Source organism: Gymnodraco acuticeps, unplaced genomic scaffold (genome assembly GCF_902827175.1).
Source record: "Gymnodraco acuticeps unplaced genomic scaffold, fGymAcu1.1, whole genome shotgun sequence".
Lineage (NCBI taxonomy): Eukaryota > Metazoa > Chordata > Actinopteri > Perciformes > Bathydraconidae > Gymnodraco > Gymnodraco acuticeps.
In genome coordinates this window covers 4,565,312-4,591,467 of record NW_022990947.1, presented here as the reverse complement: position 1 = coordinate 4,591,467, position 26,156 = coordinate 4,565,312, and the positions used below count along the sequence as shown (strand labels likewise).

General features: G+C 39.8%; 1 protein-coding gene across 2 annotated transcripts in view; it reads left to right on the top strand.

Annotated features, from left to right (window-relative positions):
• LOC117558615 (netrin receptor UNC5C-like) overlaps positions 1-26,156 on the top strand; it is a 211,804-nt gene that overhangs the window by 176,535 nt on the left and 9,113 nt on the right. For both annotated transcript variants that reach the window (XM_034234896.1, XM_034234895.1), the window contains 6 exons: positions 6,501-6,692; positions 9,904-10,121; positions 16,547-16,682; positions 17,340-17,427; positions 21,303-21,471; positions 23,849-24,082. In XM_034234896.1, the coding sequence (XP_034090787.1) occupies positions 6,501-6,692; positions 9,904-10,121; positions 16,547-16,682; positions 17,340-17,427; positions 21,303-21,471; positions 23,849-24,082 (1,037 nt within the window). The remainder of the gene's footprint in view (positions 1-6,500; positions 6,693-9,903; positions 10,122-16,546; positions 16,683-17,339; positions 17,428-21,302; positions 21,472-23,848; positions 24,083-26,156) is intronic.

Here is a 26,156-nt window from a genome sequence, read left to right as displayed (position 1 = left end):
GCTGAGCTGTAGATTTGTGCGGAGGGACACATCTTTTTCCCAGTGTTTTTCCCAGTGTTTTTCCCAGCGTTTTTCCTAGCAGACGCTGAAATAGGTGATAATACAAATTGCATTCAAAGTTTTTCTTCAGTAAAAAGTTGCATTTGAACTGTATTGCAGGTTTGTTACATCGTGCTTGCATTCATATGACTTTTTATATACCTGTATAGATGTGTTCCCTCAGGCTTTAGTTACTCTTAAGTGACTCACTATTTTATTTCTTGGCACCAAGAAAGTGTATTCATCCCCACTACAGAACATGGATAGACACATTTCCAAATGGCTGCTTACTTTCTCTATCTGACGGTCTCTCTTCCATTCATTCGTGCCAGTTACTTGGAGCGTATGTGTGAGCCAGGAGTGCAGTATGGGTGGTGTTTGCATGTTTGTGCCAAGATCAAAAAGGCAGTTGAATGAGTTTCAAGTAGTGATTGTCCACAGCTCTGGTTTGGATGCAGATCACAGAGAAGATAGAGCTGAGCTGAGTTGTCCTTGTTTCCCCCTTCTTTAAATCCTCTCCATGGCAGATTGGACAGACTCTGAGAATGACAAAAAAGCTCAGCCAATCGATAGACAGCGATCCATGCTGACTGAGGTTGAGCCGAGCCCGTGTGTGTAATCAACTGGCTGTGAGAGAGAGAGAGTGTGTGTGTACAATTCTCAGAATTGTCACCGCCCCAATTGTTTATTACACACTTTGGCACAAACATGCAGTTATCATCTTTATGTGACTAATTTTAGATCAAGTATTGCCAATTACAATGACTATTATTATTGGACACAGAGAGGCACATCATCAGTTTGTGCACAAATACACACACATACGCTACTCCAAAACAAACTGAATTTGGCATGTACACACAGTGAACACTGGCAAAATAATGTTGGTTTTGCAAACAATGACTATTTAACTTTGAACACTGAACACGAACAAACTGCTGAATATTGCTTTTGTAAGGTAACACTGTCATCCAAAACTATAAATAATTGTAATGACTTATTTCCATGGAAAACAAAGGAAAGATGGTTGGTTGTCAAATGATTCTGAAAATGACTCACACATATCGAGCAAGTGAGAAAGAGAGACTGTCAGCATTGCATCTCACTTGATCTGTTGTAGAAACTATGCTAGACTGTTGCCTATTGGATTAAGGATGTTCTTCAAAGGGCAGGCTCTCATACATACACATTCTCACACACAAATGCCTCCATGACAGACAGTTGTCAACTTATTTAAAGTTGACTGATGGATCAATATGATCATTTTAAGCGTCCTTCACAAGTTTATTCGTCCCTGCCCTTGTTCACATGTGAACAGTATTAGTGTATTGACCTTTAGAACACAACAGTCTCCCTCCTACAGTATAGAGAACTGTCAGACATTTCACAGACATATCGCTTATTCAGTTGCTCCACTAGTTTTAATCTAAATCCTATTAAGCCAAGCTTTCGGACTTGACCTGCTTGTCAGGAGAAACACAGCAGATTATTGACTTGAGGATAAAAGTTATTATGGATGTGTTCATGACTGCCTGCACAATCAGTGTGAGTGTCAGATCTCGCATGAGTGCCCATGAAAATGAACATAGGTGTGTACCTATTGGTACCCAGTCAGATATGTGTTCTTTCCTCTTTCTATCACTGCAGGTTTTGTCACCCGGGCTTCACGGAGCAGAGCCGTGTGCTATGCTTAGATAAACACAGAGGTCCAAACACATTATTCATTCATCCAGGTGTGGTCCAAAGTGCACACCCACATTCAGTCTCCTTTTCAGATTAGTCTTTTATGTTAGGCTATCAGACTATACATTATCATCAGAACTAAAGCAGTGCATTGGTGTTTTCATATAGAGGCTCAATAAAAGGAAAGACCAAAGAAGTAGTGCATAGAGAGCACAGAGATGAATTTAGTTTTTTTCATTTAAATTCGAAACATTTCTTTGAGCATTCAGAGAAAAAAAGAGGATTTTTTTTTATGTTCAAGCTCAAATGTAAGGTCAATCCATTCAGGAAATTGTATTACAGGTTAATGCAGCAAAAGTATTTCAATGGTGTATTCACACACCATAAATTAATTTGTGTTTCCATTGATTTCCGTCAAACCTCATTTTAGTCCAGTTATCAGTTACATAGGCACTGGATTACACATAAATGATTGGTTCAATTATGTCTTAAACATTGGGGCTGTTCTTTACTTTTTGCATACATCACTTATATGGTAGAAATTGCAAATAGACATGTTGTAGTGTTGTTGCTATCACGATTTGGCAATGATTTTGCTTAGTTTGCCAAAGTCTAGACAGCATGTGACATGTACGTGTAAGGTGAATAAAAGAAAAATAAATGTGGGACAGAAAAACACCAAGAAAATAGGGAAAATGAAAAAAGAAAACATTTGGTATTGTGCAGTTATATGTAGGTTAGTCATGCAGGTAGAAGCTCTAATGGGACGTGTTGTTTGATTCATCTACAAATCAAACAGATGGAGACAGAGACGCAGGGAGTCGGAGAGAGAGGTGTGAGTTATGGAGTGAGAATAAAATCTGTGAGAGATGGGATGTTAACCGACAGACAGGGAAGAAAGATTTGTATGCCCGCTGGTATTAAAACATGTTACACTTAGCACACAAACACACCTACATCAATAACACAGCAAGCCATAGCCTAGTTAAGTGTCCCACAACACTGTAGAAAAATAGTTTGGAAGTGATTTTATGGCTGCCTGGCACCTAATGTCTTCTGATGTTGTAGACCAGGGGTGCCCAACCTTTTTTGAACCGAGAGCTACTTTTAAAGTTGCCAGTCTGCCGAGATCTACCAATCCAAATAGAGAGGCGTAGCCATTACTGACAGCCTACTACCAGGTAAATACACCCTTCTACTTGTATAAAACTGGCCTTTGTACGATTAATACTCCATAAAATACTGCAGATCCTTTATCTTACCTCTTTCTAATCTGCACACATACAAGTATTTAACTGAAGTTACACAACAGTGTTGTTGATACAGAGTTAGAGTTTATTCACACGTCACTACAGTGGGTAATGTTTTCAAGAAACATTGAACAGTGCTGCCACATATGACACATAAAACAAGAAAATACTCTGAACCCATTCTTTGCCATTATATAAAAACAGTGTTGCTACAAATGTATAAATTAGGCTTACTAATAAGACAACTCAGATCTGAAGCTACACAGGAATCTGCTGCCAAAGTGCAATAAAAAAGACAACATTAATGGAATCGAACCATTTTTTTTGTTGCATTTTAGTAGATTATAAAAAGAAATGCCTTTAAAATAGGATGCAAGCAACACTAGTTTCTTAACCTGAATTGATAATAGACTATAATCAATTTAAACAACAGATCTTAATGTTTGCATTCTTATACCATTGTGTACAATAATTATAATGAATAAGTTCAAACAAACTAAAACTTACAGCTGATTAATAACGGTATCTAACTTGAGTTTTTATTATATCAAAAACCTGTTGAAATACTACTGTTATTTTTTACTGTCCCCCAAAAGCGCGTCGGCAGCCTCCAGGAATGCTTCTTTCACAACTTCGCCGTCTTTGAAAGACTTCATGTGTTTCGCAAGAACGTGACTAACACGATAAGATGCTATGGTAGCAGCCTTGCTCTTGTTCTTGGGCCTGGTGAAAATGGACTGCTGTGCATTTAGCTGTCCTTTCAGGCCCCTCCCCTTTTGGGAGCGTAGGGCAGAATTAGGAGGGAATTCCGTCTCGTAGCGTTTGTGCACTGTTTTGAAATGCCGCTCCTAAATTACCCTTCTTCGATAAAGCCACGCTCGCATTGCAGATGAGACAGATGGACTTTGAATTGGAATAGATACAAAAATAATCATCCTCCCACTCGGAGTGAAAATTATATATTTTGGGCTTTTTTGCTTTTTTACTGTCACTCCTGTTGACACGGACAACAACGTCAGCGAAAATAGTGCACTGCCCACCAGCCACGCCCCGACACATGGGGTCACGCCGGCCAATCACAAAGCTTTGATGCGTTCAAGTGCATTATTCTGGCACAGGAACATTATGTTACAGGACATTAATGATAAAACAGAATGTTGTTGTTCTATTTTTAGACACATCTCGCGATCGACTGGGAATCTCCTCGCGATCTACCGGTCGATCGCGATCGACTGGTTGGGCTCCCCTGTTGTAGACCTTCAAGTTAAAGTAGAAACATGATAAAGATTCCCTAAATAGATGAGAATGATCATAATTAAGATCAGGGAGTTGGTTCTTAAGAGGATTACCCAATGATATTCCCCTTTGGCAAGTGTAAGGACCTTGATAACAGGGTAACTTAATGCAGCAGAGTTTTTTGAGCTTTTTTACATCAATGTGTTAACCTCAAAAGGAACCTGCATAAGAGAAAAATCCATAGGGGTTAAACGTTTCAAGATTTAAAGGTTGTGCTCTTAAATTTAGTTAAATTTCATGAATAGGCATTTGGCAGAAATCTTGGTGGAAAGAGTACAAACTCTGGAGCTGTAAACATGAAGTATTACAATGTGTTGTTTCCCCAAAACGCAATCTGGTTTATGTGACACATTGTTAAGCATCTTTTTCCACATTTAAAGTTAAACGGATGTTACGAACGTTATGTTTAGAACTGGAAACAACGATTCTTGTTGATTAATCAATTTGCTGTTCCGTTCATTAAAAAAATGGCCATCACAATTTTCGTGATGGGCAATCAAGAGACGTTTTCCCATGTTGCAGTCCATCAGACGAAGATATTCTGTTAACTATACCATAAGACAACACACATATAACATAATGACATAATGACAAAGGAGAAAATACTCACAATTGAGGAGATGATAGCAAAGATAACCTAAAATACAAAGGATCTTAATAGCTGAGTGATGTTTTGACAATTAATGTAGCTTTTAATAGGTTCTTAAACTAACATTTAGCTTCAGTAAGTTTCAAAATAGGCTTTATCTTGTAAACAAGACAAATATCACTTAAATATGATTTTTTTTCTTTCCTAAGAAGATAATGTTACTTGACCTGAACTTTATTCAGTTTCAGAAAAGCTTTAAACACTTGGATTTCGAAACCTTCTGTGTATGCTGTTATTCTATGTCCTGGACTCCTGGGCCTTTAGACATTTGGTTCATTTCAGTCATCACTTAATTAAGAGGGAAATGCTTTGCCCTCACGCTCAGCTCCCCAGAGACACAGGAAGTGGATCATAGCTCCCTCAAGTGGTAGATGAGTAACTAACACCATCAGGTGTGACCCCTCTTCAGTGAATGTGTGTATCATGCTTAGGCATATGTGAGTGTGAATGTGTGTGTGCCTCATCAAAGGATTCGTCATGCATAATCAAGCTCATGCTTTCTGAACTCGTTCTGATGTGACAACAGCAAATCCTTAAGCGAATGACTCAGGCTGTTTGTAGCTAGAAGCCTGTTATCTGCCTCTCGACTTTAAGGGCAGATTAAAAGGAGCATTCCTATACTTTTATGCCTATTTCTTAATAGCTGCAGACAAATCCCTTCCTACCAGCTACAGAGGAAGTGATTATACAAGGAGGGCTAAGTGTAAGACTACTCAAAAAAGTGTTCTCCTCTCTTCTCCTCTCTGCCCTGTATTGTGCCCTACTTTATTCCTCTCTCATCTTCCCTATTCCTTATTCTCTTTTTTACATGTTTCTGTTATTATCTTTATTTAACTCCCTTTTCCTTTTTGGTTGTCGCCACATCTGCTTTGAAGTCCTCTTTTTTCTATATTCCTCTCCACTTATTGGCATTCCCTCTTATTTCCTCCTCATCATTCCTCGCTTGTGCTTTTAAATAGTCTCCTCTCATCATTTACTCATCTCCTCTCCACTTTATCCTTAAGCTCGGCTCATACCTTTTGCCATCAATTCAAATGTTCTGCTCTAAAATATGGATCACGGATGGCAGTTGCAACGCTGTTCTCACTGGAACAAGATTAAAGGCTCAGCCAGATTGAAAAAGGATGTTAGGACCCTTGTAAAATAATTAACAGCCTTATTAAGTTTTAATAGTTGCTACCGTTTTTTATTTCGATGAAAGAGGTCTCTGTGTCTCTCTACCTCTGTCTAGACAAATGATCATATTACAAAAGCTGGGGGCTAATTGAAAGTTTTATTTGAATGCAACATAACCTTAACAGCTATGATAGGTGGTCTGAGGTCAATGTGAAATTCTAAAACACAAATAAAGAACGACAGAGAGCCATATCTTGTTTATTTGAAGCCTGCAGCACATTTCATCTTGTCTTGTTTTATTTGCTGCGCTGCTGCTAGAGATATCATGTATGTAGCTGTTTATATCCTACATTTAAGTAGACAAGTGGCACTATATTCATATATCTTAAGATTGTATTTGGCTTTATTCTTCACATTATCTGTGTGTCTGTAATTTCATCTCTGTTCTTTGTTTGTGTCCCCTCTAGCTGCTCCGAGTACAGATGATGTAGCGCTCTACGTGGGCATTGTCATCGCAGTGATTATGTGCCTCGTCATCTCTGTCATCGTGGCACTCTTCGTCTACCGCAAGACACACCGTGACTTTGACTCGGACATCATCGACACCTCAGCACTAAATGGAGGCTTCCAGTCTGTGAATATCAAAACAGCCAGATCAGGTAAGGAATGTTCCAGAAAATGACATTGTATTCACGCTGAAAATAACACTGTAGTACAAAACTCAAGTAGAAACACTGATTATTATCCGTCTTAAAGAAGTTACTCTAAATTGCATTGATTTTCAAAATAAATATAATTGAAGAACATTTGAAAAAACACAATTAAGATTGTTTACTGAGGTAATAAAACAAGTGAGAAGTAGAGTCATTTTGTCATGGATTTCGTATTGGAAGGTAGATAGATAGATTCATAGTCATATAGATGTATAGATAGATAGACCTCTATGAAAATAACTGTACCTGCACCATGCCTTTTTGAGGCTTTTAGCATAATTTTGTTTCTCTGCTCGTCCTACGGCTGTCAATCTTGGCTGCTTTAGATTTATATCTGTCTCTACCAGAGACCACTCTCTTCCATCAAGGAGTTACTCTCTGCCATTCTCTTTCTCCGTCTCACTCCTTCTTTCCCATCTACACATTCAGGTCAATCACATTTCCTGTTTATCAGCATTCTCCTCTCTCCGTCTCTGTGTCTCTGTCTCCCCGTCGCCGTGTCTCTGTCTCTCTCCCATCACAGTGACTACTACTGCTACAGACACTCCCGTCCTGTTTGTCTTCCTGTTAAAGTGGAGCCATATTTCACTCTCCTCTGTCTATGTTGTCATTTCTACCTCTCTGTCTTTGGGAAATGGATAAAACAACAAGAAGCACACAGCCGCACACACTTGTACACCTGTGTGCATGCATGCAATCGCTTACTGGAAATGCCAAGATTGAAAAGGAAATGTAAATGAATCAGGGATCAGTCTACCGGCCTAATAAACTTCTTTCCATAACAGTATTATAAGTCCTCATCCCTTGCAAAAATTAGACAGTGGGCATGTAAACAAACATTACATTACATGTCACTTGTTAGATGCTTTTATCCAAAGCGACTTACATACTCAATACTGTGGGCAATCCCCACAGGAGCCATTTGGGATGAAGTGTCTTGCCCAGGGACACAACGACATGCTGACTGCAGCGGGGTTTGAACCTGTGAACCCTGATCCCAACACCAAGGCTCTATCCACTGCGCCACACGCCTCCACATACATATGTAACTAATACCCAACCACAAATTAGAATGATATACTGAACATTCTTTTTAAAACTTACTGAAAAAACAAGCGTTAAAGTGTTACTTATTAGTACATGATATTTTCCATTTAAAAAGAGGTTACGTATTTGCCACGGATTTTGTGTTAATCAAGTTGAGTGACATCTGCAAACAATATGGTGCTACTCTGAACACCTTTTATAGGAAACCTTAATAGGTTGCTATATGTACATGTGTACATGTGCTATATGTGTACAAGGGCGAATGCCTTCGAATAAGCAGAAATCGGGTGACATTTTATCAGGAAAGCACTAGGATGCTTGTCACTCTTCCTCAAGGGGTCATCTACGGTTACTATTAATGAAGAATTATGTCCCTGCATCACCCTCGCTCTGTCACCCTCTGACTATTTCTCTCTTTCTCAGTCTCTCGCTCTCTCTCTCACTCTGTGGCTTTCCGTTAGCTGTTAATTACATTTCAGCAGGGATGATTTGGCAGGAATACCCACTGGCTTTAAGGGTAAACAGCCTTGTGATCGAGAGAGAAAAAGAGTGATGGGTGACAGATGTGTGTGTGTAGATTTCAAAATTAGAATAGATGAGCTCATGGAGGGAACAACAGGATTTCAGGCTCTGGAGTGAAACAATGTGGAATTGTTCTCAGTAGGTAACTGGCCTTCCTATGGTCCTGTTTCCAATTAAATCTCAGATACATGTTGGATTTTCTGGTGGAAGTAAGAAGGGGAGAACACTTTAGATGTTTTGTCTGGCCTTAGAGTAAATTGTGTTAAACTAAAAAGGGTTATGGTGGAATAACAAAACTAGAAACAAGAGTGACTGACCTTGTTGTGTTATGGGGTTTGCTCGGAGCATACTCACTTTCGTCTTTTTAAAGTAAATCCATATGTAGGATTTACTTTTGGTGATATTGCCAAATGTGTTATTATTACAATCAGTAGCACTTGCCTGCAGCATCTTTCCAAATACATAGAAGGAAGTAAGAATTACATTTAGATGAAATATTCTAAAATGAAGTCATTGTTGTTAAAGTGTGAATTCGCTGCTAAAGGTTTTTAGCTTCTTGATTAAAAATACTGTGTGTTATTGAGAATGTTCTGCAAAACATCAAGACCTCATATATATACCTACTATATTTAAGTCAGAAAGGTTAGGAGCCAAAAGAATGAAGCAATGTAAAAAGGTATAAGAAGGTACTTGCATTATGAAATCAACATACTCTTGGTCTTACTTATCAATACCCTTTTATATCATGTAAGTCCCTTTTACTATCTGTGTAACACATCGAGGAGAACAGGATAAGTGTGAATTAACTGAGCCCAAATAGATCAGTCTTAACAATTGCCAGTGTTCATTAATTAGTCATATTCTGTGGTAAATGTGCTGGGAGGTTTTGTCAGTCCGATTTCAATCATGACATAGTAAGCATTTTGAAAATGGACAGCAATGTGGTTACTGTGACAGCTCCCTTGATTGTGTGGGTGAAGTCAGGCAGTGACAACGTGTGAAAAAGGTTTAAACATGGAATGTTTTTCATACTTTTTAACACTTGCTTTGTTAATGTTATACAGTGTAAAGAGTTTGTTTTATTAAGGTACAGATTTAAATATATATATATATATATGTGTTTGATGAACTCTGAGCAACACTTTAAAAGGGACTCTCTCTGGCTCTCTGTGCAGCAGCCATGACCGGTCTTTGATCCGGGTCATGCCCCTGTGTACTGTAATGTATCATTCCTGTCACTGATACCTTATCAGTAGCCTCGTCTGCTCTCATCTTACTCCTGTTATCCCTGTTAACTGATCTACGAGTCCCCTACATCTGTTCGATACTGCAGCCATGTGTTGAGGTTTAAACTGTTAAAGGTATAGAGTAAGATGAAAACTTAAAGAATAAATGAACCATTTATTTATTTGTTGAGCATTTATTATGTGTTTATTTAAGCTTTACCCTTTATTTTCCGTCTCTTCTTCAGACACCACTATCAGCTGTTAGCCGAACAATCTGGCAGTGCTATTAAAGTTGTTCTTTCTCATTCCTTTCTCCTTCCCTTCACCATGTCCCTTGCTCTCTCTCCACTTTATCCCTCCAGCTGATCTACTGACGGCTCCTCCTGACTTGACAAATGCAGCTGCCATGTATCGAGGTCCAGTGTACGCTCTCCATGATGTCTCGGATAAAATCCCAATGACCAACTCCCCTCTGCTGGATCCTCTTCCCAACCTAAAGATCAAAGTGTACAATTCTTCTGGTCTGGTCACACCACAGGATGACCTCGGGGGGGACTTCACATCCAAACTGTCTCCTAAGGTAATGAGAGTCTTCCTCAGTCTAACGTCAGTAACCTTCATCCACTTGTATGACTTTAACTTAAAAGTATTCTGTATGATTTCAATATTGTAAGATGGTTTTGTTACAATAGCATGTTAACAAGGCATTGAACATGAGTTAAAAAAAAAACATAAACAGTCAATATAATCATAATCACAGTTAACAGTAGGATTTTGAAATATTTTCTCCTGATCTGCAGAAGCATAGAGTTCTGAAACACTATGTATTCCCAGGCACATACATACAAAAGCAAACAGCATTAGTATACATGCAGCTCAGTGCACCAGTTTCCTCCCTCTGCTCTGTCAACTACATGGCATGCATACGAGAATCACTTGTCACAAATGCAGATGAAACGACTCTGTTTCATCACTTTACCTGTCTTGAGGCGGTATGAGTGCTGAACTCACTATCTTTGAGCTTCACATGTCAGTGGCACTTCTATTTGATCATTTTCTCTGTTATAATTGGTGTTGTTAATCGTGTACTTTTGGACCACCTGATTGACTTTCCCTCGCTAATTTGAGAATATTACTACTGAATGTTTAGTACTTATTTAACAACTCACAGTGGACATTTGGAAAGGGAAATATTACACGTGATATATTACCTCTTACCCTTAGGTGGTTTCATAGGTTTACTTTAAATCCGCCCTCTTTTTTCAGCCCTGTGACAGCGCTTGTAAGGCAAGGCAAGTTTATTTATATAGCACCTTTCAACACAAGGCAATTCAAAGTGCTTTCCAAAAAAATGAAAGACATTAAGAAAATGGCATTTAAAATCAGTCATTAAAAAGATAAGATAATAAAATAAACATTAAAAGAAAAAAATACATGGATAAAAGTTACAGTGCAGTCTAAGATGTGAATAGTTCAATTAAAAGCAGCGACAAAAAGAAAAGTCTTCAGCCTGGATTTAAAAGTAGTAAGAGTTGCAGCGAACCTGCAGGTTTCTGGGAGTTTGTTCCAGATATTTGGAGCATAACAACTGAACCCTGCTTTACCATGTTTAGTTCTGACTCTGGGGACAGAAAGCTGACCAGTCCCTGATGACCTGAGAGATCTGGATGGTTCATAATTTAGCAGGAGGTCAGAAATGTATTTTGGGCCTAAACCATTCAGTGCTTTATAAACCAGCAGCAGTATTTTGAAATACATTCTTTGACACACAGGAAGCCAGTGTAAAGACTTCAGAACACGAGTGATGTGATCCACTTTCTTAGTATTAGTGAGGACTCGAGCAGCGGCGTTCTGAATCAGCTGCAGCTTTCTAATAGATTTTTTAGTGAGACCTGTGAAGACACCATTGCAGTAGTCGAGTCTACTGAAGATAAAAGCATGGACACGTTTTTCCAAAGCCTGCTGTGACATTAGTCTTTTAATCCTAGATATATTCTTTAGGTGATAGTAGGCAGATTTAGTAACTGTTTTAATGTGACTGTTGAAACTCAGGTCAGAGTCCATGACTACACCTAGATTTCTGGCTTTATCTGTTGTTTTGAATATTGCAGACTGAAGCTCAGCGCTAACTTTTATACATTCTGCCTTGGCTCCAAAAACCATTACCTCAGTTTTATCTTTGTTTAATTGGAAAAAGTTCTGACACATCCAGTCATTGATTTGTTCAATGCACTCACTCAGTGTTTGAATTGGAGCATAGTCTCCTGGTGAAATTGTTACGTAAATGTGTGTGTCATCCGCATAGCTATGGTAACTTATTTTGTTGTTCTTCATTATCTGAGCCAGTGGTAGCATGTAGACGTTAAAGAGAAGAGGCCCCAAGATGGAGCCTTGAGGTACCCCACATGTCATATTTGTCAACTCAGATGTGTATTTACCTATAGAAACAAAGTTGGTTCTGTCCTTTAAGTAGGATTCAAACCAATTTAGAACTGTTTCCGAAAGTCCCACCCAGTTTTCCAGTCGGTCTAGTAATATGTTGTGGTCAACAGTGTCAAACGCAGCACTGAGATCTAATAATACTAACACTGAAGTTCTGCCACTGTCTGTGTTGGATGTCAGTGGATGTCATTGAAGACCTTTACAAGAGCAGTCTCAGTGCTGTGGTTTGGACGAAAGCCTGACTGGAACACATCGAAACAGTTATTTAAATGCAAGAAGTTACTCAACTGTTGAAAAACAACTTTTTCAATGATTTTACCCAGAAATGGCAGGTTTGATATGGGTAATTGTTCATTACTGAAGCATCTAGATTATTCTTTTTTAAGAGCGGTTTAATGACTGCAGTTTTCAGGGCCTGTGTAAAAATACCTGAGTGAAGAGATTTGTTTACTATATGAAGTAGATCTGAGGCCATGCAAGGAAAAACATCTTTGAAAAATCCTGTTGGAATAATATCAAGGCAGCAGAAGATTTCAGAAGTTGAATAATGTCCTCTAGGTTTTTATCATTAATCTGATAGAATTGTGTCATGATGTCTGAATTGATATTAGGTGGACATAGGGACAACACATTTGCTGTACCTGATGCAGAGGCACTGACTGCTTGTCTGATTTTCTGAATTTAGTCAGTGAAGAAGGAGGCAAAATCATTGCACGCCCTGGTGGATAGAAATTCAGAGGCTACTGACACTGGGGGGTTAGTTAGACTGTCGACGGTAGCAAACAAGGCACGTGCGTTGTTTTTGGTAATGATGTCAGAGAAGAAAGACTGTCGTGCATTTTTCAATTCCAAATTATAAAGGCCAAGTCTCTCTTTATAGATTTCAAAGTGAACCTGGAGATTTGTTTTTCACCACCTGCGTTCAGCTTTTCGACATTCTCTTTTTTCACGGTCATGGCCTTTCTCCATGGAGATATTTTCTTGCCAGACACTTCCTTTACCCTAGTTGGAGCAATGGCATCTATAACATTTTTAATTTTTGAATTAAAATTATCTACTAGCTCATTTACTGAGATGTTAGCAGGGGCAAGTGTGGAAGAAAAATTCTGAGTAAACATTTCCCTAGTATTTTCAGTTAAATATCGCTTTGTGGTTACCTCTTTTTGAACATTTTTGTGAACAGAAATAGAGCTCTCAAAGAAAGCACAGGAATGGTCAGAGAGTGCAACATCAGTCACCACAACCTTAGAGATATTCAGACCCTTTGAGATAATTAAGTCCAGAGTGTGCCCCTTATTCAGCGTCACATGCTGAGTCAGTCCATAGCTATCAAGAACACAACTTTAGCCCCTCTGTCCTGGGGGTTGTCAACATGGATGTTAAAATCACCAACAATGACTAGACGGTCAAAGTCAATACACACTATAGACAGCAACTCGGTAAAATCATCAAAAAAGCTTGCACAGTATTTGGGTGGTCTATAGATATTTAGGAACAGAGCTCGAGAGGAGCATTTCAGCTGAAGGGCCACATATTCAAAAGAAACAAAGTTCCCATAAGTTGTCTTCCTGCATTGAAGGGAATCATTGAACAGAATAGCAACTCCACCCCCTTTCTTATGCATTCTTTCCTGACTCATAAAACTAAAGTTGGGAGGGGTTGATTCGATAAGAACAGCTGCACTGTTATTTTGTTAAATCCAAGTTTCTGTTAAGAACATAAAATCGAGATTGTGCTCAGTGATAAAATCATTGATTACAAATGTTTTTCCAGCCAAAGACCTGACATTTAATAAAGCTAGTTTAAGTTTGTTAAACACACTATCAGTCAGGTTTTTTTGTAACAAGCTGTGGCTGACATGGAATCACTGCTAAATTTGATAAACTCACACAAATGTTTGAACGCTTCCTGTATCTAAGATGATTCACTGCTCTTAATCTATTACCTATCAACACAGATATCGGCAAAGCCACTGCAGGAAGGGCCCCGGCGTGTCCTTGAAAAAGTTGAGAGTGCCATACGCCCTTGAGCCTGGACCCAGCAAATATCAGTTTGCAGCGTTTTGTACACACACATCCCTATCAGGCTTTGAAGGGAAGGGAGGACCCACCACCCTGCTCCTCTCATCATAGGAGGGCAGGGTGAGGGCTACACTGTAGGAAGGGGGGTTTGGAAATCTGCTTCCATCTTCCTTGTATTGTTTTGGTTTGGATGATTGTGGTAGGCATGGTGATGAAGACGGGGGAGATGGTGCATTCCTTGTCTTCTGTGATATTGGTGGGCGTCGTTGAGGGGCGGGGGTAAAGGACATGCTGCCAACCCTGCATTTCGCCTTCATGCGGTCATCGAACTCCAGGGGGGAGGGCGAGGGTGAAAGGGTGAGCGGAGAGTAGAGAGAGCTGGGGGATGAATGAAGAGTATCCTCAAAGGCGTTGACAGGGGGGGTGACGGGCAGTGGAGACTCCTCCATTTGTGTCATAGGTCTTCCATAATCAGAACATTCCTCAGGCGGGTGCAGTGATATTTCAGGGTTTTTTGCGCGATGTGTTGTGTCTTTCTCCTGTTTTGATTCCTCTTGTCGCTTGTCCTTGGCAGAGGGAACAGATTGATGACGCAGGCAGTTGAATATGTTAGAGTGATAAACAATTTCACTCCTGACTTGTTCAGGCAAACTCCATTTGCCTTAAAAAGATGTCTGCGATCCCAGAAAAAGTTAAAATTGTCAATAAAATGGACAGAATGGTCAGTACAGGCAGTTGAAAGCCACGTGTTCAGTGCAAACAGTCTGCTGAATCTCTCAACTCCTCTTCTGACTGGCGGTAGAGGGCCACTGATGAACACCTCCACATTTAGAGAGCTGACAGTTTCCAACAGACATTTAAAGTCTTCTTTCAGCACTTCTGACTGTTGTAACAACATCATTTGTTCCAATATGTAGTACCACATTCTTCACAGTCGGATGTTCAGCCCCAATATGCAGGATCTTCTCAGCCAAGTCAGAGACCATATCCTTGGGAAAACAGAGTACTTTGGTGTTGTTCTTATTACACAGACTTTTTACATCTCTTACAGCAGAGTCACCCACAATCAGAGTTTCAGGCCCAGTCGTTAGCTTTCCCTCTAGTCTTTTACTTTTGGAGTAGCTATTGGTCCTTACCCTGCTGTGTGAAGAGGATAGGTTATCCAGGTCATCAGAAAGAGATCTCCGGTTCTCGGGCAGCGGAGCGTATCTGTTCTGAATTGGCACACTTGGTGGTTTAGGAGGATTGTTTGTGGTTCTCCCTTTAGCAGCTGTCCACAGCTGTTTCCTAGTATGAATAGGGGTTGAAGAGGCACTCTTCCTGGGTGATAACAATGCAGGCCAGCCGGTCGCATCACAGATTTCAGGCTCTCTGCCTGTTATTCGTCCTCCCAAATCCCATGGAAATGATTTACTCTTAGGCTTTGCACCCAGAGAGTTCCAGGGAGGATTACCACTTGTAGATTTATTACCCAGTACACAGCCCTCCTGTTCCTTGGAATCCTTGTAGCTGCTAACTAGCTGTGAGTTAGCATACCCTTTTCCATTATTTTTGCAACACTGGTAAAGTGGTGTCATTCCCACGACATAGTCCATTCACTTCCACGTTAACTTCCAACTGTTGCGTTTTCATTTCCAACACAGCCATCTTCTGTAGAAGTTTGTGGAAGTCATCTGTAGAGAACGGAGGCATTTTGCTACCAACTAGCTTAGGCTAAATAGCATGGAGTAGCCTACCAGGCTTTAGCTGTCGCTAGGCCACGCTACTGTAAGACTGAGGTCGTCGTAATTTTTTTGAAATATGGCTAAAACCCTCCGTCTATTTACGAAGAATAACTGTCCCAGTGATAAGTTAATGTCCAGGAGCCGCTGCTCAAAGTTTTCAGAGAATAAGAATAGGAAAATCAGCATAAAAAGTAAGCAGAGGCAAGAGCAAGCGGAAAAGCGTCTGCACTGTAAGAAAGATAAGAAGGTTGACAATGCGTCTTGTAGTTATACGCATTGTCTTCTTAGCCTTTTATTTGATTGGTACCAGGAGAAAATGAAAATAAAAGGCAACAGCTAGGCAAATGCATGGAAATTATTTTTGATAGAGAGCATTAACATATTCCTATTCCAATGCTGGCAATGCTGGCACAAAAATAAAACTACAATGACCTTTACAACCAGAGATTGGCCTTAGTGAAACTTCTCTGGACCCCAGAATGGAAGCCTGGTCTTCCAGCCTCCACACACAATGGGTGCATCTTGCTTTTACATGTTGTAGGATGCAGTGTGTAACTGTGATTAATGCCTGACCTCATTATAAGTCTCACTAAGCACACTAACAGAACAAACCATTGACTTCCTCAATAACCCCATTATCAGGTTAATGCCTCTCTGCTGCTTAGTAACTGTGTTAGCCCTAACCCTGTGTAATGTTTTATTTTTATTTTAATAACTTTATCCATTCCATTATCTATTGGAGATTGTCATTCCCAATACTGAAAAAGCATGTGTTGCCCTTTAATTCTGACATTAAGACCGTTGTATTTTATTCCTAGGTAACTCAGTCTCTGTTGGATAACAGCGACACCATGAACCTTCGCAACCAGAGCTTGGCCCGAACACGGGACCCTTCCTGTACCGCTCACGGATCCTTCAACAACCAGGGAGGACACCTCATTGTAGCCAACTCTGGTAGACTTTCTACACACACTTAACATGAATCTGGTAACTGTCTAATGATGATGCAGTAACCAGCGGTGACTCCAAAGGCCAATTTTAGAGGTGGTACAGAGTCAATGCAAGAGGGTGCAAATTTGATTTGTGTTTGATTATATACACAAATAGTAACAATTACATAACCTAAACATCTATACATAGTAATAATGACATCAAAGTTTATCATAAATAAAAATAGTTAAATAGGTATTTTAGATTTAATGAAGATGAAATGCATTGCCTGCACTAAAGTTGACCAATCCTGCAAAGTCAAGTTTAAACAAAAGACAAAACAACCTTGAGATGTTTCATGCTACCTTGTAAAAAAAAATAATTTCAGTAGACTTATGGTAGGATTTAAAAGCAGTGTGCAGACACATATAATGAATAATGTAACCTGCTGATAGGGAGCAGCTCTCAGAAGCCACCACAATTCACTTGATGATATATTTAGGAGAACGTTTTATCACAGGTTGCCTTTAAAAATGATGATTCAATAATTAATCATAATGATAAAATGATAATGGGTTGCACATTCAATAATTCAGTTGTGCATGTTGAAATGTATAAATCCAGGGATGAAACTGATTATTTCCGCCTCCCTTCCTGCTCTCCCTGTCCTCTTTCCTGCAGGTGTGAGTCTGCTGGTTCCAGCGGGGGCTGTTCCTCAGGGGAGGGTCTACGAGATGTATGTGACTGTGCACAGGAAGGACAGCTTGAGGTACGTTTTACCCTCACTTTTCTTCTCTGTGGCTTTTGTGTTCCTCTGTGTTCCTCTGTTGTTGCCATTATTCTCCTTATCTCTTCATCTCTTGTTATGTCCTTTTTATTTTCTTTATTTTTCTTGTCTGCACTTCTCAGACCTGTTTGAATGTTTGCGTGGGGAGGCTTTCACAGTGTGACAAGGGGGCCTAGGATGCACAACAGTGGATGAATAATTTGTATTTATAGTAGTGCTGTCAAAATTATCGCGTTAACGGCGGTAATTAATTTTTTGAATTAATTGCGTTAAAATATTTAACGCATTTAACGCATGTGCAGAATGGCCCGCCCCATACATGCCACCAGTGGCAGCGCCAGGGTATGGCTGGGGTAGGCTACACCAGAAATGGCTTAGCCCCACCATGAAAAATGATGTTAAAGTAAGCAAAATAAAGTCTGCCAACTCGCGCGGAGTAAATTGCACAGACAGCAGTTAGTAAGATTGATTTCAGGAGCCACGGTTTTGAAAACTTTTGTCACGTAGTGATCGTCTTCTCAATAGAACATCTTTGATAACGGCGTGGTGTTGTTGCAGGAAGTCCCGACGGAGAATACTTTTGCTGTAGTACAGGGGTGCACATAACTGGTACGCAGGTTATGTGCGTAATCTCTCTGAAATGCGTACCGTCACTTGTGTCACAAAGCGCATTTGCGTACCGACGTACTTGTGAAGCTTTTCCAGAAGGTGGTTAGATCACCGGACGACAGAGTCGGTCTCCGTGTGCACAGACAGGGCTGCTGTTAACGTCGGTCTGTACAACGGAATTGTGCCAAAACTACGCCAACCGGCTGCGGAGGGAGACTCCCCCCCTTCACTGGAGAACTGCGCTAAAACAGCTGATCACAACGTTCACACTCTGTGGTCACGAAGTACTCCACTAGCAGCCGCCGCCGCCCCCCCCCCTCTGTCGACTTTCCTGAAGTACTTCCCCGTTGATAGAAATCAACACTGTAATGAATTAAGACCCCACGGTTTGATGATTGATAGGTGTGTGGGTTGTCTTTCATTTTGACACGCAGAACATTTTTATAATAAACATAGATACTGTATGTTAAATGGATATATCCGCCTTCTTTCATTTATCTTTGCATTCCCACAACAATATACATAAATAAATGGCATATTTTGGACATAGTTCGAATGGTGATTAATCATGATTAATTAATTTTTAAGCTGTGATTAATCTGATTAAAATGTGTAATCGTTTGACAGCCCTAATTTATAGTGAATAGTGCATCTATGAAGACATTATTTTGGTGATTCATCTACCAGAGGTCAGCTAATACCACAGCTTTCCTATATTGGTTCAATAATTAATGTTGAGAAGATTATAAGGGATTTTACACATTAGTTATTACCTACTTAACATATTAATCTGCACAGTAATCCACATAATGTTCTAAGTGAATCAATATTGTTTAATTTAGAGTCATTTAAGAGTCAGTGTGATTAGCCAAAGCGCATAACAGCCATCATTTCTAGATGTGTGAAACGTTTGTTAACTGCAAAGAAAAAAACTAACACCAAGCTTTTGACAGCATAGAGATTGCTGTTTCCACACTAACTAACAGATTAGTGGTTATTTTTGGGATTACTATAATCCTGTTACATGTACTATAATCCTTTACTTCCAAACCCTGTGCATCAGTGAGGCAAAGCTCTCAGTGGGACATGAGAGACAAGAGAGAAAATGTCTATATTCCAGCAGCGTATAATTATTAATTCAAAGCTAATTTAGAGATAATATCGGCACTCTATTCAAAGGTAACCATAAATAGCCACATATATATTCATTTATTTATCATACTGTTGAGAGAGAAAGAGACTAGTCAGTATGTTTTCTGTCACATGTTGTCTCTAGAGCCAAATATATTTTCACATAGTGATTTTAGTCTGTACAACTGGTTTTGTTTTGTTTTGGTTGTCAGATATGTTTCCAAGATGTCTCCGTCCGCCCAAGTACAATGGAAGTGAATTTTGTTTGTTCCTGAAAGGAAAACTAATAATTCAAAAGCAGCATTAGTTTGCCATTTTCATTATTACATTAAAGTTCCATTGGAAAACTGTTTGCTGAACGGTTTGTGTATTATCCACTATAACCTTACTTTATGGACACTGTTTGTAGAAGAAACCAACACACATTCTTCAGGACAGGGGAAACCCACTAGACACTATGAGTGATATTCAACGTTTTACAGATTATAATTTTGACTGTCAATCTATCGTCAAATGTTTATTTTAGTATTATATTATACAAATGAATGATTATATTATATTTATACCACATTTTTGGAGAATAACTGCATGTTTCTTGTCTGTCCAGTTTGGATTTATTTTAGTTTTATCTTTCTTGTCCCTTTTGAAGAAGCTTACCATAACTGACACTAAGATTGACAAGTGACTTTAAAGTGAGTGATGCGTAGCAATAGTATATGAGGTGCACCATTAAAACCTTGGTCTAAACTCGAAGGCTTCATGCGACACTTCTAAATTAGCCACTGGGCTTAATGTCATATTTTGCTTAAGGGACACCCTTGGGTTTGAAACTCAAGGCAGTTTATGCAGCCAGGCACAGAGCTTTAGGACGCTTGTTACACTGTGCTTCATGTATTCTATCCCATGCTTCCTTTCTAGCTTATCCCCAATCAATAGCAGTCAATAAGGCTTAGGCCCCCTGCAGTGTGCTACTGTATTTCTCAGAGTCAAACCTCTTCTATGTCCTCTGTCTTCATTTCTTCAGCTTCATTGACTTGCCTTAGTAACACTTGGCAAGCCAGAAAGATTATATTATTACCCTCAGGTGTGTGTTTCCATGCATGTATACATGTATATTCTATTTGTATGAAACAAGATTCATAACCTTACCAATCGATACAACTGCATTGCATTAAGGGCTGACCCTAACCCTGCATAGGTAAGTCAACGGGTGTGTTTGAATCCTACTGTTTTATCTGTGGGCTTCTCAGACCCATGTGAACCCATCATGAGTCAATAATGAGCTTCAACTGTCAAATCAATAATACTGCTGAAATTAAGATCCATCATCTGGGCTTCTTTCCCAGACAATAGATATCTTCAGCAACATGAGAGAAGAAAATGACTGGATAATGGATTACACATGACATTTTTAGAGTTATTTTAATATGCAATCTACTGTTTACTCTATATGTATATGAAAACAAACGTACAAATAACAATAGATATGTAAAAAAGTATTATTATTATATGAATACACATATACACTTTAAGATTGACTCCCAGCCAAATCCTTAATTCCCAGTATCTCTGTAGGTGTTATTTATGTTATTATGTCAATCAGTGATATATATCTAATATATAATTATAGATGATCAAATACTGAAATACTGGAGTTTACTATGTATAACATCACATCTTACAAATGCTGCTGTATTGTAAGATACATTAGTAAGCAGGTAATTGAGGTTCCTATACTTGAGGTTTCTGTAAAAGCAGGAGAGCCGGTAGCCTGTACTCATTTATTTTCTGCTCATGATCAGTAAACCACTGACTCCAGCTGCAGCCCCGCTGACTCCACTAATCATCCTCTGATTGATTTTCTGTGCTACTCTTCTCTGATCTGTTTTATTCCCTGATATTTTCATGTACTCTTAGTTTATCTATTCTATTATTACCTAACTGACTACCTGCCTGCTTAAAATGTGTAATACCAGCTAAGAGTTTTCATATATGAACATTATGAAGAATAAAACAGATTGCAGTTGATGATCCCACTAACTGGTAGCAACAGTGCAGCCTTTGTGTCGCTCTTTTCTGAGGAATCATCTCTCCTCTGTGTTATCTGACTTTTTCAGACCCCCAGTAGAGGACATCCAGACGGTGCTGAGTCCGGTGGTGAGTTGTGGACCTCCAGGAGCCCTGCTGACCAGACCGATAATCCTCACCATCCACCACTGTGCCGACAACGTCCAGGAAGACTGGCTCATACAGCTGAGGAACCAACTGGCCATGGGAGAGTGGGAGGTGGGTGTTCAACACTGTATTTGTTGTTGCTCTGTTTTTAGTGACCGATAATGTGCAACTTCTGAACTAGCTGGGAAAGGAAAGCAGCTTTTACTTTTTTGCCAGTGTTCAAAGAGATACATTTAGATGCACCAACATGAGCAGCAGCTAAATAATCCTGACATAGGGAAGTCTGTTTATAATGCATTTAGAGAAAATAACCATGCACCTGCACACAGCCATAACCAAATAATTAATACACAGTCATGTACACAGTATTACTCACACAGTTTAAATACACATGCGTGCACACATATATTATCGTCTTCCTCCAGAAGAATAACCTGCATTACACATCCACGCATGCGGGGAAGGAGAGAGAGGGAAAGAAAGGAAAGGGAGATAATTCAGTAAACACAAAGTGCCTACAGGCTAGCAGACAAGCAGGGGGTTGAAGACTCCTATCAGAAGCAATTTGTAATGCTCCTGCCATCCTCCTCTTCTCTCATCTTTCTTCTTATGTTTCTATCCCTCCTTTTTTCTAGTCTTCCCCTTCTCCCTCCTCCCAAGTCTCTCAGCATGAAGTCTCTACCTCAGCAATCTGTTCCTGTGTGTGCGTGGCCGCGTATGAGTGCTTGTTTGTCTGTTTCTCTGCCTGTGTGTGGGTGCATGTGTGTGTATCAGTGTGTGTGTGGGTGTCGGTGATAAGGCTGTCTTGCAGCATCACTGTGTCTACAAGGCTCCCGTATGCTGTCTTCTGTTGCTTATCACAGCTTAACACAATGTCTCTGCGCAATTAGCCATGCATAAGAGTGTGTGTGTGTGTGTGTGTGTGTGTGTGTGTGTGTGTGTGTGTGTGTGTGTGTGTGTGTGTGTGTGTGTGCGCGTCTTTGTGAGAGGGAGAGAGAGAGAGAGTTAAGCGGTCGGGTGCAAAGTGGCTAGAGATGAGAAAAATGAAAAGTGGAATTTCATCAGGAAGTCGATTTGTTTTCTCTTATTGCAGTACAACATCCATTTCCCATCAAAAAGTTTTCCCCCAAATAGGGAGAAGAAGGTAATTAAATTCCGCTCACATCATGGGGGAGCAGCCACAGTTGTGAACAGTAATAACAGATTCACCATATTGCTTTTTCTACCTCCTTATATTGATTCGGCTTGCTCATCTGCAGGAACACAACTCCACATGAACTTTGTCTAAAGCTCGATAATTGTATCACACATGTTTGCTTTCACAGACATGAACACACAATGACTCACGGTCACACAAGAAAACATAAATATGTGCACAACTAGTTAATCATTTGGTAAGAACAGAGCCTGTGCATCCTCACTCGACCCAAATAGCCGTATGGATTCACCGTAACGCCGGCTGTGACAGAGAGCTGTAGTGATATGAGCAGCAGCCAGCAGATAATCACAGTGGGATTGGATACACTTCACAGATGGCAGCTCCAAGCAATTGTTATCATTCTCTTAATGGACACCTTGATTACTTTCAAAAGACATATTCACATCCAGACATGCGTTAACATTTCAATTCAGTGTCTCAACACAAATAAAAGAATGTGGTGAATCAAAATTCCACTAAAGGTCTTCTAAGATGAATCCTACTATCCTCTTCAAAAGTTCCACAAGTCAAAGTGGTTTAACATTTGCGGTTGGGCTTTCTTCTGCTTTAAAATAGTTTATATCTACAGAGCTATCTCTATACACATCAGTAATGGCATTGCATAGAAAAATATCTGTTTGTAACAACAGTGGAAAGCATTCCTTTAGAAACCACAGCCTGTTTATTCGGGTGTTGTTTGCATTAGTGGAAATGGCTCCAAATGCTGGTCCAGTTGTGTTATGTTAACAAACAGAATGTGGCTTAATCCCAAACATAAATGCAGTATTTAAATAATGCCCACGCTTCACTAAAAGCAGTCTGCACAGACAAATAAAGGCTCTTTCCAAATAAAAAAAGGGTAAACAAAATGACCTGTGTAAACTCAGAATATTCTACATTTCCACAGTTTCTCTTTTCAGCACAAGGATATATATTGTGTTAAACGTGTGTTGATGAAAGTATGTTTTAAAACAGAATTGGTGTTGTCACAAAGGTTGTGAATTTTCCCTGGATTTTATAACATTGGAGTTTGCTTTGACAATAGCGAACATGCAAGGGAGTAGATCAAACAATAGTCAGGCTACTTAGGGCCATTATAAATAATTCCATATACTTATCATACAGCAGTGATAAGAAGTAAAGACTTGTTTTTGAAGGCAGTCTTTCTTAAATGCTCTCGATCTTTCTTCAGTTGAGAGGACGAAAGAGTCACAGTCTCAGCTGCCCATCATGGACCCAGCATGACACTCTTAAAGTCTAAAAATATGTGTGCTTGTGTCATTTCTGCAGGATGTGGTTATAGTGGGAGAGGAAAACTTCACCACCCCCTGCTATGTGCAGATGGAGTCTGAGGCATGTCACATACTCACAGAGACACTGGGGACATACTGCCTGGTGGGGCAGTCAATCTGCAAGGCAGCCGCCAAGAGGCTCAAACTGGCTGTTTTTGGACCCGTCTGCTGCACCACTTTGGACTATCACATCAGGGTCTATTGCCTGGATGACACACAGGATTCACTCAAGGTAAAATGTTGAAACTGCTCGAATCAAACCCGGAAATAGTTTAGTTTAGTTGTTATTTAACAACTGTTTTGTTTGTACTACATCTCTGACCTAAACTGTCCACACACATGTCCTTACTTTGATTGATTGATTAGATTAGATGTATTGTCCCCAGGGGGAATTTATTTGCACAGCACTGTACATGTACACAATATACATACATTATATAAACAATAACAGAGACAACAGCAGACACACATGGCAGTTACACTCAGTGAGGCCGGCAGCAATGGCTGGAGGTGTCAAGCTTTTTTCAAAGTGAGTCATTTTATATTTTTATATTCTGTACCTACGCAGGGGGGGTGGTACTGATGGAGTGGGTGTGTGATGTCCAGTTCTATTGTGGTTGTGATGCGTGAGATGGCCCTGTTTGGACATGTTACAGTATATACAGTATGTAGCCACAGAATGCCGTATAAATGCTTTAACAATGCATAACAGTGATTGTATGAAATATGTATGGGATATTTGAGGTTGAGGGCTTTGTTGTGTTCAATAGTCTCGTGAGGGATTTTAGTTCTCCCTTGGACCACCCATGCTTAAACAGTTCCTTGGTAATTTGCATTTGAAATGCAATATATTACAGCTTGAATAAAAGTTCTCCCAGAGTCATAAATATAAGTTTTCTCACCTCTAGTCCTCTGGAAGAGAGTTGAGAAGCAGTAAACAAAACAGGGTCAAGCAATGTCAGAATAACGACGCTTTAGAATTCAAACAAACTCTAAACACTGGAGGGACCATCTGATACGGGAGATTAACATTGGTAATTTATGCATGCAATGATAAGTGAAGTATCAGTGTGGCACACAGCCATGCACACGCTCACGCAAATATCTACACACACTCATTTTTTACCATTTCAAACAAGCAATTGTAGCTTGAACACAAAGTTCAGAGGTGGATCTTTTAATGATGGAGGCTGTGTGTAGTATAATTGATCGGTTTGTGTTTCAAAGGGGAAGTCTCTGCTGTATATCTGCTGTGTATGATGGGAAGGAGGAATTGATTATTTTGAAAAGGTTGTAGGAGGCATCATAAGTCATACTGAAAAACCTATTCCTACGTCAGTGTTTGTGTCTGTGTTTATTTAATTCATATTAGTGTATATGTGCAGTTTCACAAGCCTTTAAATATGATAAATTGATATGTGTTTAGCATTATGCATTTGTAGGGTCGCAGTTACTTTCTTAGTACTCTCTCAGTGTGGGCTTACTTGATACAGAAGTCAATTTGAAAAGGATGAGAAGAGATCCCCACAGGACTGCAATGTATTATTGAAACAGCTGCAGCACAGCAAAGTAAAATGTGCTGCCTTTAGTTCACAAAATGTGCACAGACATCGAATGGGCAGGATCAGTTTTACTTTATCTGATTATGTGTTTCATGTGGTGACATTTAAGATATTGAATTCAAACAGAATCCCACATTAGGAGCAGTGAATAGGCTTTAGAATATGCTCTGAAGTGGTTACAGTATTCTTAAAATTATAAAGGAAGTGCACAAGGATAAGTCTTAATCTTGATGGGAAAGACACAAATAGGCTATGGAATTGTCAGTCAATCATTACTTTTCTAGGTATTGTTTTTATAAGTAATATGGTGGATTGAAGTCATCTTCTAAACTCAATATATGTAATTAAATGTAAATGTCTTACGGCCCGTCCACACAGCGGCGTGCGTTGTCGCTTGCCGGCGGGCGTGTCTGACACTCGACCAACAACCAATCACATGAATCTCCCGCCCCGGACACACAAGCACGCGGTTTGATTGGCTAGAGCTTGTACTGGCATATGATTCGATTGGCTGACGCCTCCATCGAGGCGTCAAAAGTTGAACATTGCTCAACTTTTGAAGCCAGCAACGCCAGCAACGCTCCACGTCGCTTCCCAAAATGCAGTTCGGCTAAAAGTGACATCACCCCATTCAAAGTGAATGGGCAGAAGCGTTGGAAGCTTCAATGCACGCCACTGTGTGGACGGGCCGTTACATTAAATATATGCTTCTTTCCCACATCTTACAAAAGCAGTACTTTGACA